At 54.3% G+C, this 15,144-nt stretch overlaps 2 protein-coding genes across 6 annotated transcripts in view; both read right to left on the reverse strand.

Moving 5' to 3' along the window:
* The window catches only part of OSBP2 (oxysterol binding protein 2), a 106,091-nt gene extending 100,747 nt beyond the window's left edge, over positions 1-5,344 (reverse strand). For all 5 annotated transcript variants that reach the window (XR_009275461.1, XM_058816584.1, XM_058816583.1 and 2 more), the window contains exon 1: positions 5,032-5,344. Coding sequence is in view for 4 of the 5 variants with exons in the window: in XM_058816584.1 (XP_058672567.1) it covers positions 5,032-5,297 (266 nt within the window). In the remaining variant the exon portion in view is untranslated. The remainder of the gene's footprint in view (positions 1-5,031) is intronic.
* Positions 5,345-7,051: 1,707 nt separating this feature from the next.
* IQCD (IQ motif containing D) lies at positions 7,052-12,722 on the reverse strand. Its single transcript, XM_058816961.1, has 4 exons — positions 12,135-12,722; positions 10,713-10,946; positions 8,419-8,490; positions 7,052-7,330 (listed from the first exon to the last, which is right to left on the reverse strand). The coding sequence occupies exons 1-4, from the start codon at positions 12,720-12,722 to the stop codon at positions 7,052-7,054; spliced, it is 1,173 nt and encodes a 390-aa protein (XP_058672944.1).
* Between the last annotated feature and the right edge of the window lie 2,422 nt (positions 12,723-15,144).

Genomic DNA, 15,144 nt, shown 5'->3' on the forward strand with positions numbered 1-15,144 from the left:
CCTTGCCTGGCACAGCACAGCAGAACTGCACAGTGTGTGCTCCAGCAGTGCAACCTGGACCAGGGCACAGCTGGGAAGGGGGAACAGACACCTCACTCAGGTAAGGAGGCAGGCAGCTGAGCCCACAAACACCCTCCACACCTGCCAACAGCTCCAGGAGTGAAAGTGCTGTGGGAGCCAAGCTACCTGAGGGATCCCCTCGTGCCCAACATGGAGACAGCAGCACAGGCTGCTGTACCTCCACACAAACCCAGAGTGTTCTGCCCCCTCACCGTTTGGACAAACCAGTTATTTCTTCTACAATTACATCAAATTAAGTATTTGGCCAGTGTAGAATCATGGAATGGTTTGGGTGGGAAGGGATCTTAAAGGTTCCACTCCCCTGCCATGGGCAGAGACAGCATCCACAAGACCAGGCTGCTCCAAGCCGTGCCCAGCTTGGCCTGGAACACCTGCAGGGATGGGATGAGGGATGTCATCCATCCCACCTAGCCAAATGAAGATTATATGTATAGAAACAAAGGAGAAAGATGGTTCATGGCTCTTATCACAGTTTGCAACCAGCAAACAGAACCAGGCAACAGCTATAAATCCCCTCAGCCAGCACTAATTACCAAGCCATGATGGAAACATCCCTAAGGAGAAGATCCCTGTCTCACACCCTCCTGCAGAGTCAGCTGCAGTTGCTGTTTGGACTGAAGTGAGCCCAACCTCCCCCACAGCACTAACTGGGAGCAGAGCAACCCAGCCTGGAACCAGCAGCCCCAAGAGCACCGTTCCCCCCAACCCATGGCACCCCAAAAGTGTCCTATGGCCACGCAGTGTCCCCAGGGAGCTGTGGCAGCACCGTGTCCCCAGGGACAAAGCACAGCAAGGAGCTGCTCCAGAATGGGCAAATAGCAAGGAACACCAGCAAAGCACCATATGGATGCAGAGAGCGCCATGGGAAAACAAGCTGACTGGGAACACCAATTATTCATCACTGTTTAAAAACAAGTAGCTCAAAGTCACCAGGAGCTGCAGAGCTGCCCTGGAAACCTGCACGCTCCAGCACCCAGAGAGACACAAACACTCCAGGATTGTCTGCACAGGGACAGGGTGTCACAAAAATCATTCCAGGAGAGCGTGGTGCCTCATTCTATCAGGTACAAGCTAAATGTAAGGAAAAGTTTTCCCCTCCAAGGGTGGTACCACACTGGAAGAGGGGCCTGGAGAGGCTCTGCAAGCTCACACCTTGGAGATCTCAGAGGCTGGAGCACAAGTGCGATGAGAGACGGCTGAGGGAGCTGGAGGGGCTCAACCTTGTGGCTCTGCACAGCTCCTGACAGGAGGGGACAGCCGGGGGGGTCGGGCTGTGCTCCAGGGAACAGGGACAGGAGCAGAGGGAGCGGCCTCAGGCTGGGCCAGAGCAGGTTTAGGTTGGATATTGGGAAGATTCCTTCATGGAAAGGGTGGTCAGGGTGGCAAAACTGCCCAGGGCATTGCTGGAGTCCCCATCCCTGGGTGACTTAAAAGCCACGTGGATGTGGCACTTGGGGACATGGGTCAGTGGTGGCCTTGGCAGTGCTGGGGGCTCCCAGAGGTCCCTCCTGGGCTCCCTCAACCCCCCACATCTCCACCATCAGCAGAGGTTCTCAAGCTCCTTCCCGAACTCCCCTCCTCAGCTTTCAGTGGAGTCTCAGCACAAAAAACATCTCTGGGTTGTGCTCAAGCCCTCCCGATGCCAACCAAGAGTTAAGTGCTGCATAAACAGAGCTGGTAAAGAATGCTGCTCTGTGAAACACAGCTTTTCCAGGGAAATGAGCTGCAGGATGACCCAGACAAGACAGCTAAAGTGCCCCAGGCACCCATCACTGCTCAGAGAGGGGAGTTAATGCTGCTTGAAGGAGAAGCCTTTCCCTTCCCAACAATAACACGGTTTTCCCCTCTCCATTTGTCACTGCTTTCATCATTACACCCCGTGCCCACACAAAGCACTGCTGAAGGCTCTCCAGACACCCAACCCACAGGAGCCCAGCTCCAGCCCATCCCACAGAGAGGCCAACACATCCCAGAGCTCTCAGAAAGGTCAAGGAGCTGCTGGGAGAACACAACACTTGGAGCATCCATGGTCACATGAGCCAACGCCAGTCTTTGATGAATTAATACTCACCTGCAGATCCTCTCTAATCTCCTTGAAAACACTTATCTGTTCAAGGTGATTAGATTCTCCCATACAGAGCCGCTAATTATAGATAATGATAAATCTGAGTGGCAGCAAGAGGAGTTCAGAGAGTTTGGATCATTAGCAAGTCAAGCAGACTAGTCCTGCATCCCCAAACTGCCTTCCCACGCCAGCATCACTGAATCAGCCAAAACACTTGGTCAAAAACAACCCAGGAGGACCCATCAAGGGCATGTAAAATGGTCCAACCATATTGCTGTGGATTTAGGAACTTCCTAAACCCATACAACTCCTCAAAAATTCCTCAGCAGTTGTTGTTTTTCACAGGTTCAGAGGAGGGAATACAAAGCAAAGGCACATGAAGTTTCCCTGGCAGCAAGGCTTGATGTCTTCATCGATGTAGCAAAGCTACAGGAGGCTTTAAATGCTCCATTTGGGGAAAATGTTGTAATTAGAAGCTTTAATTCAGCAAACTGTCCCTGTGAAACCAACTGGGCAGCAAACAGGCGTCGCACTTGGCTGCTGGAGCAAACCCCTCAGTGAGAACAGCTCCAGAGGATGGCACAGCAGCCACCCACACACAGCACCGCCAGGGACACCAAGGGGACACCCGGGATTTCAGCAGCTCAGCTCTGCACACCAAAACCCTCCAGGCAACGTCACAGGCTGGGGTTTAAAGCTGAACAGCGAGAGGCAGGAAATCCAAATGCAACAAAAAGCTTCAACATGGAACAAAATCAATCCACTCAAGGAGGCGGCTTGCGCACCACGGGGCAGCCTTCCCAGTTTAGATGATTTTAGCAGACAAGCAAAATGAAGTTTCTATAAAGTAGCAATAGCTAAATCAGGTGGGCTGTGCAGCTACCAAGGTGAGAAGAGCACAGCAATTCACCTGCAAGGGCAGGAAAGGAGACTCCTGGTGTGGACCTGCTGAGCTGGGCTGAGCACAGAGAGCCAGCAGAAAGCAGGACCCGTGACTCTCACTATGCCAGGGACCTCTCTAGAACACTTACAGATAGAGCATCTATCTATATTTGTCTTTCTCAGCGAACAGGCAGCAGCCTGACACCTGCCTGGCTCCTGTCATGGAGCTAGAATTCCTATCAAAACAGAAGTGCCAGGTTTTACCCCAGACTGTCTCCCAGGAGCGCTCCCAGATGAGCAATTCAAGCTGACACAGGCACTATTGCAGAGTGCTGGGTTTGAAGAGTATCATGGAGGCTTTTCTCCACTTAGGAAAGGCTTCACCACGTGTTCTGCGCTGTATTTTTGTACTCCTGACTCACAACCAAATTAATTCAGTTGTCATCAAGCCCAGAGATGAAAAGAAGCACAAAATCCTCCAGCATCCTTTTCCCCAAGCAGCTGCTGAAGGTCTGCCCTGCCTAAAAGCTTCACAAAGTTTCAACTCCTTCACATGCAGCTCAGAATAATTTCCTTGGGTGTTTCTGTTTGTTGTTTCAGCCTAAAACAGATCAAATGGTCTCAAAATAAACCAGGTTGTTCCCATCTAAAATAATTGTTGAAGAAAACCACTTGTTCACTCACGACAGACTCGGCATCAACACGCAAAAATAATATTCTGACATGGTTACAAATGGGGTGTTAAACTCCAACAGCCTTTTTGAGCAGAGTTAAGGCATTCCAGAAAGGATTACAGTAAATTAGCTGAATTACCGAGAAGTAATTACATTTTTTGGGGGGAGGTTCTTTGAGGGTTTTCAACAACTGCAAGTAGATAACCACACCATCTGTCTATTGCACTGTTACCTGCTGTAGTCTGACCCTGGGACCCAGGTTCCAGGGGTCTCTTAGAGCTGGAAGAGTTTATATTTACATCTGACAGGGAGCTGGAGCTCTGCAATCTGCTTCAGGCTACGTGTCAGCAGCTGGAGCTGGGAGGAAATCAGCTGAACTTTATGTCGGGAGGAAAAACAGCTCTGGCACAACCTTTATAGAGAATTCCTGTCTCAGGGGGTTTGGCACTTTAAAGAGTTACTATTTTATAAAGCTTTTAACCATCTTTAACATTCAGGATTGTTTCCATGTCCTGAAGTACAGCCAACATCTGCTGCACAACACTGAGGGTGACAGAGCACTTGTGTTCCCAGTGAGAAAGATAAACATGATCCAAATCACAGAATCCCTGAATGGTCTGGGTGGGAAAGGACCTTAAAGCTCCTGTCGTTCCACCTCCTACCATACACAGAGACACCTTCCTGGAGGATAAAAACACCATTTGTATTTTCACCGCCCAAGTGAGACAAGCAGCACAAGAGACGCTACGAAGATGACACCGCTTTGGATTCAGCCTCGGGGTGTCTGACACGCTCCTCGCCGAGCCCACAGCCCGTCAGACAGCGCCGGGAGCCAGGCACGGCTCGGAGCAGCTGCTGGAGCTTCCTTCAGCCCCCAGGAGCAGCCCCAGCCCGGGCTGCCTTCCCAAGGCCGACATTCCCAGCACAGCATCCCAGGCCACGCTTGCACCGCCACCGCAGCGCCCGCAGCCACGGGCACCGCTGGGGAAGGACCCGCAGGCTCTGGCAGGGTACAGCAGGAGCAGCTTACACAGCTGAGGGAGGAGGGTCTGGGGTGTTCGGATGGAGGTTGTGATTTGGGCAGCTGTAGCTGCTGAACCAGGAGCGGAGGGATGGAGAGAGAAGGATGGGAGATCCAGGGCGATCCATCATCCCGGGGCCCCGCTGGACCCCCGCGGCTCTGCAGGATCAAAACCCGAGTTTGGCTTTAAAAGAGGGAAAAAAAACCCAAACCAAGCAATACGAGGCGATTTTCGCTGTGCAACAGCGCAGCCCCCACGGTCCATCCCCCCTCCCGGCGGCCCCTGCCCGGCCCCCCGGCCCCAGTACCTGTAGTAGCTGAGCAGCCCATTGCTGAGCACGAACCAGCGCCGCTGGTAGCCCTTCAGGTAGTTGGTCCACTTGAAGAGCCAGCCCTTGTAGGTGTCGGAGCCCGGGGGGGCGGCGGGCGCTCCCCCCGCCGGGCCCCCGCCGCCGCGGCCGCCCGGCTCGGCGCTCATTGCCGGCAGCTCGTGGCAGGCCAGGCAGGGGACGGCGCTGAGGAGCGAGACCAGCCCGCGGGTGCCGCCGCCGCAGAGCGCGGCCGCCTTCCCCATAGACCCCGCGGGGCCCGGCCGAGGCTCCGCCGCTCCCGGGGCGGCCCCGGCCCGTCCGCACCGAGCGGGGGCGGCGCCGCCGCCACGTGACTGCCCCATGGGGAGGGGAGCGGGCGGGAGCGCCCCCCGGCGGCGGGGCGGGAACGGCGCCCACCGCGCCCGCCCTCGCATGGCCCCCGCCCTCACACCGCCCCCGCCATTTTGGCCCCCCGCCGCCATTTCATGCCAGGGGGCTGGGGTGGGGGGCATGGTGGAAACTGTTCCGTATAAATGTTCCCGTAGAAAAATCCTCCTGGGTGCCGCCTGCCCTGCTGGGAGGAGAAGCCCCATCCTCGTGTCCCGCTCACCCACCCCCTCCAGCAGCACACGGGCCTGGGTTTTGTGCCTCTCTACAGGGCAGTGTGGAGGCCTGTGGCAGTGCCACCCGGCCAGGTGTTCCCATGTCTGCTGAGGGTTCTTTCCTTTCCCTTTTCTCTTCCCAGCCTTTTTTCCCCTTCTTTGTTCTCTTTTCCCTTTCCCCTTCCTTCTTCCTCTTTTATTCTCCCCTCTTCATTCCCCCCCATCATAGATCACGTCTCACTCATCTCCCTGATCCTCTCTGATCCCCCTGATCCCATTATCCTCAGCCATCACCTTCACACACTGTCACAGCCGTGCCAGGTGCTCAGGAGGCTTCTCCAGCCCTGGGAATTCTCCAGAGAGGGCACTGGGCTCCAGGCTGGGCAGTTCTGAGGGTGAGGGACCCTCCATGTGCTGCTCTGGGCTGAGCTCCGGCCTCCTTGCAGCTGGGTGAGCCATTCCTCCCTGGAAACTCCTTCAGGCAGGAGCACCAGAGACACTGAGGCAGCCTCTGGGGCCACTCCTGGGTCTGCAACAGCCTGAGAGGGCTTTGGACTCCAAAGGCTGCTTTTCAGAGAGCCATGGAATGGGTTACCATGGTAGGGACCTTAAAACTCATCCCAGTTCCACTACCTGCCATGAGCATGGACATCTTCCACTATCCAAGGCTGCTTCATACCCCATCCAGCCTGGCCTTGGACACCTCCAGGGATCCAGGGGCAGCCCCAGCTGCTCTGGGCACCCTGTGCCAGGGCCTGCCCACCCTCACAGGGAGCAATTCCTAATTCCCAATATCTCATCCATCCCTGCCCTCTGGCAGTGGGAAGCCATTCCCCCTTGTCCCAAGTCCCTCTCCCGCTCTCCTGGAGCCCCTTTAGGCACTGGAAGGGCCTTTAAGGTCTCCCTGGGGGCTGTAGGTTTTTGGGAACTGAAGTCTATCTGGACAGGGAATGTCCTTCTTGATGTAACTACACCCCAAACTATCCACATGGCTGCCAACTTCTCAAAGTCTCATGGATCCCAGTATCTCTTGTGGCTGCCAAGAAGGGAACACACCTTCCTTGGCCATGTCTGAGGAGAGAGGGGCCTCACCAGTGCCACTGCTATCTCCGGGGAAGGGAGGCTGCAAGGAAGGGCCCTAAAGTCAGGAGTGGGCTGTCAAATCCACACAAGTAGGACATGACAGCATGAGGGGAAATAGCCTCAAGTTGTGCCAGGGGATGTTTATATTAAATATTAACAGAACTTTTTTTTGTGAAAAGGGTCCTGAGGCCCTGGGATAGACTGCCAAGGGAAGTGGTACAGTCGCCATCCCTGCAAGTGTTCATAAAACATATGGATGTGACACTTGAGAACATTTATCTGGAAGAGCTCAGACACAGCAGCTTTGCCGGGAGAGAAAATGATTTGGGGCTTTATTTCTTGCCTTTGCCTTTGCCCTTGCCCTTTCCCTTCTTCCGTAGTGACTTGTACTTGCACCGCACAAAGTAGCCTTTCCAGTAGGCCTGGATGCAGGTGGCAGCTTGGTTCCTCCTGGCCTCCTCCCGTGCAGCCTCCTCTGCCTTCTCCTGGAGAATCCTGCGCTCCTCCTCGATCAGGGTGTACTCCTGAATCAGCAGGGCGTGTTTCTCCATCAGCACGGCCAACTGCTCCTTCTCCTCGTTGTAGGCAATCTGGAGCTCATCATATGTGGTCTGCCAGGACAGCAGGGATCAGGGACAGCTGGGCAGCAGCTCCTCCCCACATCCCCAGGTGGGGGTCCTGAAACCCATCCCAAAGCCATGGAGCCTAAACTGGTCAGAGCCTTTCCAAAGGGATTCAAAAGGAAGGGATGTGCCCAGTACCCAGGGAGTCTCATGACATGCTGGGTGCCTTGATGCTCCCCTGAAAAATGCTCCCACACACAGTGGAAGATTTGGAGAACCAGCAGTGCATCTGCCAGGGTGCTGCAATGAGCTGAGCTCTCCAAAGCAGCCCTGCTATAGCAGGAACTGCCTGGCACAGCCTCTCTGCTAAAGATTTTGGGGCTTGTACTGCAGCTCTAACTTGGGTTTGATGTTTTGCCAGTGTGGGGGTGGGTCTGCCTTGACAAGTTCTGCCCCAAACATGGGGCTCCTGCCTCTCCAGGGACAGGAAACCAAAATAATCCCATTATTAAACATCTGACAGGATCATTCCTTACAATTAGCAGCAGCTTTCAGGCCCCTCCCTGTATTTTGCTCTGTAAGGAATCCAGCAGCTTTTATCCAATCCCATAAATACTGCAAGAACAGGAAAGCCCCCAGGGCCTTCCTAGAGGCAAGTTTTGGGGGTTCTGATGGGACCCTGAGCCTGTTATGGCTCAGTTGTGGGCAGGCTGTTGGGTTTCTTAACACCCAGCACATGCCCTAAGGATTCAGCAGGAACAGGAGCAGGATTTGGACACCAGGTAGGGCCATGAGGATTGAGGATTGGAGCAAAACTGTAAAACCTGTTTCCTGGCATCAGGTGGACACCCCAGACAGAACATGGTGACCCATTTGCCCCCAGATCCTGTGGGACTTAGCACAGATTTATCCCACAGATACTGTGGGATTTACTGTGGGATTGAGTGAATGTAACATTTCCTAAAGCCAGAGCAGCAGAAGACTCCTGGACACACAGGCAGGACAAAGATCCCTTTCCTGTAGGTTTGCCTGGATGCAGAACTGCCTCTCACTTCCATGGTCTCCTGTGTCCCTTTGGACAGGAATCTACCCAAGCAAATCACTTTATGGCAGAGAAAAGCACTTAAAGCCAACACCTGTTTTTCTGTCATGTCTGTGTCGTATTTCTGGACCCATTCCTGAATTTCCCTCTCTGTTTTGCACTTTTCCTGAAAAACAAAACAAGATCAGATCCCTGAAGACATCTGAGGCCTGGGAAGAAGTGTCCTGAGTGAGAAAACAGGGAAACTTTAAGCCACATCATCATTATATTTAAGTATTCGAGCCACAGCATCATTATATATCTGAATATTTCACCTCCTCCCTGTGACAAGCTTCCCTCAGCTGACTCATATGTGGTTTGCCCTGGTTTAAGGATTCTCCTGGGACATTCCCAGAGGGCTTTATTTGGTTTACAGCATGGAGCTGGGGGGATGAACAGCACCTGGAAGTTGCTTTCTGCAGGAGGAAATGAACGTGTCTGATGGAATGTGGCAAGTCATCAACAAACTGAGGCAACCAGCCTGAAACTGAAGCAGGAGAGAGCTGCAAAACCTGAATTTGGGACAGAAAATACTCAGAAGATGGTGGTGCCTTTTAAAAGAAAGCTCTTTCTGGCTGTACAACAGTTTAACAATGGCTGTACTCCTGTACAGCCTGGGGCAGGTTCCCTCCAGCTCTGGATGTGTGCTCTGTGGAATCATTCCTGCTCCATTTCCTGTGTGGCACAACCCCAGCATGGCCCAAGGGCTCCCAGGCCATCACGAGGTCCCACCTGAGCTATTTAGACCACAAGTACAACTTGTACTTGCTGAGGAAAGGAGGCTTCTGTGGTCAGTAAATGCATCTGCTGGGGTGCTGGAATGAGCTGAGCTCTCCAAAGCAGCCCTGCTGTGGCAGGAACAGCAGCAGGAACTGCCTGGCACAGCCCCTCTGCCAAAGATTTTGGGGCTTGTACTGCAGCTCTGACTTGGGTCTGATGTTTTGTCAGTGCCCAGCCCTTCATGCTGTGCCACCCAATGCAAGAGTGACAGATGCCCCACCACCATGTGGGCTTCCTGCCCATGGGAGGCTGCACTGGTTTGGAGAGAACACTCAGGATGAGCAAAGTGAGAAGGAAAATGCCCTTTTTTCCAGTTCTCAGTTATTTGTGTCCCCAGTGTGTTCTGCTCAGGGCAGCGTTGGTGCTACAGGGGCTGAGCCTGCCTGCTGCTCCCATTCCTCCTCCTGAATCTGCTCAGCCCTGGGGACAGGGACTTTGGGGTGCTGCTGGGTGAGGGCTGCACCTGCCCCAACCCTGAAACCTCCCAGCCCTGCATGAGTCCCCAGCATGGGCAGCAGGGCAGGGGGGATTCTGCTCCTCTGCCCCACCTGCAGAGCTGCCCCAGCCCTGGGCCCAGCACAGGAGGGACCTGGAGCTGCTGGGGAGAGCCCGGAGGAGGCACCAGGGATGCTGCAAGGGCTGGAGCCAGGCTGGGAGAGCTGGGGGTGCTCACCTGGAGAGGAGAAGGCTCCAGGCAGAGCTCAGAGCCCCTTGCAGGGCCTGAAGGGGCTCCAGGAGAGCTGGAGAGGGACTGGGGACAAGGGATGGAGGGACAGGACACAGGGAATGGCTCCCAGTGCCAGAGGGCAGGGCTGGGTGGGATATTGGGAATTGGGAATTGTGCCCTGGCAGGGTGGGCAGGCCCTGGCACAGGGTGCCCAGAGCAGTTGTGGCTGCCCCTGGATCCCTGGCAGTGCCCAAGGCCAGGCTGGACACTGGGGCTGGGAGCAGCCTGGGACAGTGGGAGGTGTCCCTGCCATGGCAGGGGTGGCACTGGATGGGCTTTAATGTCCCTTCCCACCCAAACTATTCTGGGATGATTCTTTGAAGTTACATTTCCCCCCATTCAGCCCAGCCTGACTCCTTCTTGGCTTGTCTGTTCTGCCAAGCTGGGCAGAGCAGGACCTGCTGAGCCCTCAGCATCAGCTCCATTCCACCCTGAACAATAAATCAGCTCTAAAAGATGCCTTCTACCAAGGCAATGTTGTTTGCTCTGCTCCCCCTACAGCAGACCCCTGGTTTGTCACTATCCCACACGTGTCCTGCTCCTGCTGGCTGGCCTGAGCCCTGCCTGGTGTCAGAGCACAGTGGGAAGGTGTTCCCAGGCAGCAGGAGCAGGACCTGTGACAGCTCCGTCCCTGCTGTCGCTGCAGGGCTGCTTTGCACTGGAATCAGCAGAGCATGAGGACAGGGCGGGTGTGCTGTGACAAACACCATGTGCATCCTGCCAGGAACAAGCAGGGACCAGGCAACTCCTTGCAGCAGGCAGCAGCCAGAGCTGACAGCTCTGCAGAAAGGCTTCAGCCTTCTGTCCCAGGGCTCTCCTCCCCTCCTCTCCTCTCCTCTCACCTTCCTGAGAACCAGCTCTGAGGCTCGATGCTCCAGCACCAGTGCACTGAACTGTGTTCCCAGGTGCTGAATGTCCTCCTTCAGCCTGGCACACCTCTCCTGGGAGGCTTCCTCATCCCCCTTTTTCTGCTTTCCCCCTTCCTTCATGAGCAGCCGGATTTCAGTCCTGCAGTTCTTGGCCAGATCTTCCATGGTGGTTTTGAGGTTTTCGATTTCTTTGTCCTTCTTGCTAACCTAGACCAGAAAAAAAGAATAATTCTTTTGGGAAATGCCCCTGAGGATAAGGTGAGCAGAAGAAAAGCTGGAGGAGATCCAAGAAGGGACCCCCACGGGCCAGCTCAGGTAGCACCAAGGCCCTGCCACTGCTGGCTGAGGGAAGAGTCAGATTTACACAGGAGCTTTGGAAACCTTCCCCTGGCTCCTCTGGGAACCTGTTAGTAAAGGCACAGAGTGAACAAACCATCCCAAGCCCCACTGGCACTGCCACCTGAGGAGCAGCCAAAACAGATTCCCTGGAGTGGTCCTGTGGCTCCCTCAAGGGCTGGATCAGGCTCTGAGTGACTGTCTGGGGGACAAGCTCAGGGAGGGAAATCCCCAGCTGGGATCAGTGAAACAGATTTATTCCCCATGTCCTGGACAAGCTGCCAAATTGCACATAAAAATCTCAACTCCCAGAACTCCAAGGAGCAGAGGGAAAGGGGAAAGCAGGGTCTGCCACAAGTGAGCTGGGCAAAACCTTCTCAGCCGACCCCTCTTGCAGGGAGGAGAAAGAGAAACCCAGGTAGAAAACAAAGGATTGTTGTCAGAAGCTCTGGGCTTGGTACACAGGCTGGAAAAGTGCCTGGAAAGTGCCCAGTCAATTTTCTGCACCTCAGCTGCAGATAAAATTCAAGATTCATGTAATTTGTATAATCACTGATTAATCACAAAGGCTCCAAAGCAGCTGCTAGAGTTGGGAGTCACAGAAATGTTGGTTTTAAGCAAGAGTGAAGACAGAGCAAATATTAAAAATGGATTTTAATCAGAGCAATCTCTCCCTGTAATGATTTTTCATTCTTTCAGCAGCAGGGAATGAAGCAGCTGGCCTTGTCACCCTGCCAGGATACCACCACAGCAGTTTGTGCCTGTCCTGCCACTCCTCTGGAACTCAGGGACTTACATTGTTTAAGTTGGCTGGTGACAACAGGTTCAAAACATGCCAAATTTGAGTTTAAAAAAAAAATCAAGCATGCAATATGCATTTTTCGTTATATTTTACAATAAAAATATTATTCTTAAGTTTTAGATCTGGTTTAGAAAGGATTTCTGGAACTTGCTCTTTAGGAACTGCAATAAAGGGATTGGTTTATAGTTAGCAAGGTTTTGCTCCAATAAAAAGCAGCTTTCCACTTGGTTGGAAAACACATTCCCACAAGGTCATACCTCTTCATCTCGAGCCTGGATGAGTCCTTCAAGCTGTGCCTGTAGAGCTGAGATCACTTCTGTGTTCTTCTCAACCTGGAGGGAAATGTCTTTCATGAATTGAATCATTTCCCTCTCCTCATCAGGAGCGGTCAGGAGCCTCTCGAGCATGGAGTCCCGGAACTCCATGAAGGCTTTGATGAAAGCATCAGCTGCTGACTCTCTCACCCGAACTTCGAATTTCAGCCCATGGTAAAGCAAGGGGTTGACCAGGAAGAGCCTCAGGATGTTTCTCAGGGAACTTTTCAGGCGTTTCTCTGCAGCTCTGATGGTCTTTGCATCTCCAGGGCTGGTGTGCAGCTGCTGTATTTCCATTGAAAGCTTCTGAAGCTCCAAAAGGCTGCTTGTGATCTCAGGTCCCAGCATCCCAGCATACCTGTCCAGGGAGCCAGTAATCCGTGGGATCAGCCTGGTGATCTCCAGCTTGACAATGGTCTCATCCAAGACAGTCATGATTCTTTCTGCCTCCGTGCTGTCAGGCTTTAGCTGGCGTGGATCTAACACCTTCATGACACCTAATGGGATCCCTGCCTTCCTTGGAGTTGCCATGGCCTTCACCAAGGTTCTTTGCTTCGTGAGGATGCTTGGAATGCAGCTGGATCCCCTGTTGCCATGGATTCACTGAAACACCACTGGCCTGGGTGGTTTGAGGTCTAGCAAGGACACGGCAGCTCTTATACAAGGTGAGACTCTGGAAGAAAATGGAGGTCCCTGTGCTGCTGCTGTCACGTAATCTCCCTTCTTGGATTTTCTCTCTAAAAGGAAAACACAGTGACAGCATTAGAGAAATTATGTAATTTGGGAAAACAGAGTCCGAGATTACCCTGGAGTTCTCTGTGAGTCTGGGCAGGGGGTCAGGACATGGGGTTGTGGATTAGAGGTGGTCTCTGTCCCAGAGCAGCTGTCAAACACCCATAGGAAGGGAGTGATGGATTCCTGGCTTTGAAGGGTGGTGGGGGGAAAGCTCCCAACAGCTTCTGAGTAGCAGCTGAGGTAGAGCAGCACAAGCTGCAGCTCTGCTGTCCCCAGAGGGGTGTGGAGAGGGGTCTGGAGAGCCCTGGGGCCACCCTGGAGGGGAGGGTTCCTAGTGGGAAACCTCTATGGGAAACCTCTGCCCTTGCAGGCCTGTCCTGTCAGAGGGAGGAGGAAGGAGAGGGGATCTGGTAGGGACAGGGCAAGAGGAGGAGAGAGGGGAGGGAGGAGATGGGGACAGCTGTAGCGGAGGGGCCGACAGGGAGTGCAGGGTCCCCTCGGTGCGTGTGTGGGACCGCAGGAGGACCCAGAGACCGGGGAGCAGTCAGAGGTCGGGGCGGTGACTCCCGGTGGGGACACCCCCGTGCGAGGGGCGGGCGGCTCGGGGCCGGTGCGGGAGGATCCGTGGGACCAGCGGCCCTGGGCATCCCGGGGGCGGGACGGGGTGTCTCAGGAGTCGGTTACTGGGGGATGCCGGCCCCAGGCGGCCTCCACCCCTGAAGCGCACTCGGTTCCGATCCTGGTCCCAGTCCCGATCCTGATCCCGATCCCGGTCCGGATCCCGGTCCCGGTCCCGGTCCCGCCGACAGCGCCTCCCGTTGCCAGGCGACCCGAGGGGGCGGGGCCTTTCCGGCTGTTGACGACGAGCTGTGCTGGGCCCGCCTCCTGTCGCTTGATTGACAGCGCCGCTGTCCAATGAAGAGTCCCGCTGTGGCGACTGCCAGGGGTTGGGGTGTGTCATGGCGCTGAAGGGGGCTGTGAGGGGTGAGGGGGAAGAGGCGGCTCGTTCCATTTGAGCTGCCCAGATCTGAGAGCAGGACAAGTGCTCGAAGAATAAACTTTATCCCGAAGAATAAACTTTATCTCCCCAAGGTGACGTCTGCCAGGCGCGGGTCAGCCCAGTGGGTGTCCAGGAGCTCCGAAGAGGCTGTTTTGAACCATCAGGACACAAGAGAGCTCCCCTGAGCCGCACTATTAACGTGGCTGGTTTTACAGGGCCATAAAGTGATAATGAACCTCAGCTGATGAAGATGCTGATGCTGTAAAGGCTGAGTTAATTGCTTACCTGTGATTTACTGACGTCTGCAAAGAACACGATGGCCCCTGAACGCTGCCCTACAGCTTGCCCTCAGCCTGTGCCCATGGATGCCCTCGGGAGGGGAGGGTTTGGTTTCCAGCAGCAAACACGGCAATGCTGAGCTCCAAGCCACGCTCACAGCGATCTCTGTCCCTCGCAGGAGCTGGCACAGCACAGTGGTGGGGTGGCCATGCCCTCATGTGCAGCCTTGTCCCAGGTCCCAGCCTTACCTGGCCTGAGCAGCTCCTTTATTTCTGTGCAGGGAGTGTCCAAGTGCAAGAATAATTCTGCTCACCCATTCCCAACTGCTCCCCACACAAAGCAAAGAGAGGATGGTGGTGGGAGATGTATTGGGACCACCAGGACTGGGCTTTCTGGTGTGGCATTGGTGAGGATGGATGAGAGGATGTTTGGCATACCTGGTACCATCTCCAGCACCCCCAAGTCATTTTCCTCCAGGCCCATTACCTGGAGCAGTGACCTCCATGTGGGTTCCCTCCTGCCCTGAGTGGTTCAGCCAAAGGACTGATTCGAATCAAGAATGGGATTGAGTGTGACAGTGACTCTGGGTTTGGGCCCACCCAGCCTGCTGTAGCCTCTAGGGAAAGCACTGACCTGCCCAGGAACACCTTCTAAAGCTCTAATTCAGCAACTGGGATCCAGAAGATCAGTGATTTCCTGGCTCCACTATGATTGAGAGCACAGCAGAACTGTGATTTGAGTTCTGTCATGGAGCTCATCACACAACAGAGAGCAGCCCTTGAGACATGGAGAGCTGCTGCTTTTCTTGACAAGGACTCCAGAAGGGATCCCTGACCCCCCTGAAAGGCTGCCACATGCACTGCAGATATTTTGGAATGAAATCCATCATGAAAAGAATGTCTTTCCAAAGTTGAGGAGTGTTCTGATTGCTTTGTTTGA

Source organism: Ammospiza caudacuta, chromosome 18 (genome assembly GCF_027887145.1).
Source record: "Ammospiza caudacuta isolate bAmmCau1 chromosome 18, bAmmCau1.pri, whole genome shotgun sequence".
NCBI lineage: Eukaryota > Metazoa > Chordata > Aves > Passeriformes > Passerellidae > Ammospiza > Ammospiza caudacuta.

Coding starts and splice junctions, on each gene's coding strand:
- IQCD (XM_058816961.1), bottom strand. CDS start 12,722: ATGGCAACTCCAAGGAAGGCAGGGATCCCATTAGGTGTCATGAAGGTG. Junction 8,491..10,712: donor CAGAGCTGGTTCTCAGGAAG/GTGAGAGGAGAG, acceptor TTTGTTTTTCAG/GAAAAGTGCAAAACAGAGAG. Junction 7,331..8,418: donor CAGACATGACAGAAAAACAG/GTGTTGGCTTTA, acceptor CTGTCCTGGCAG/ACCACATATGATGAGCTCCA.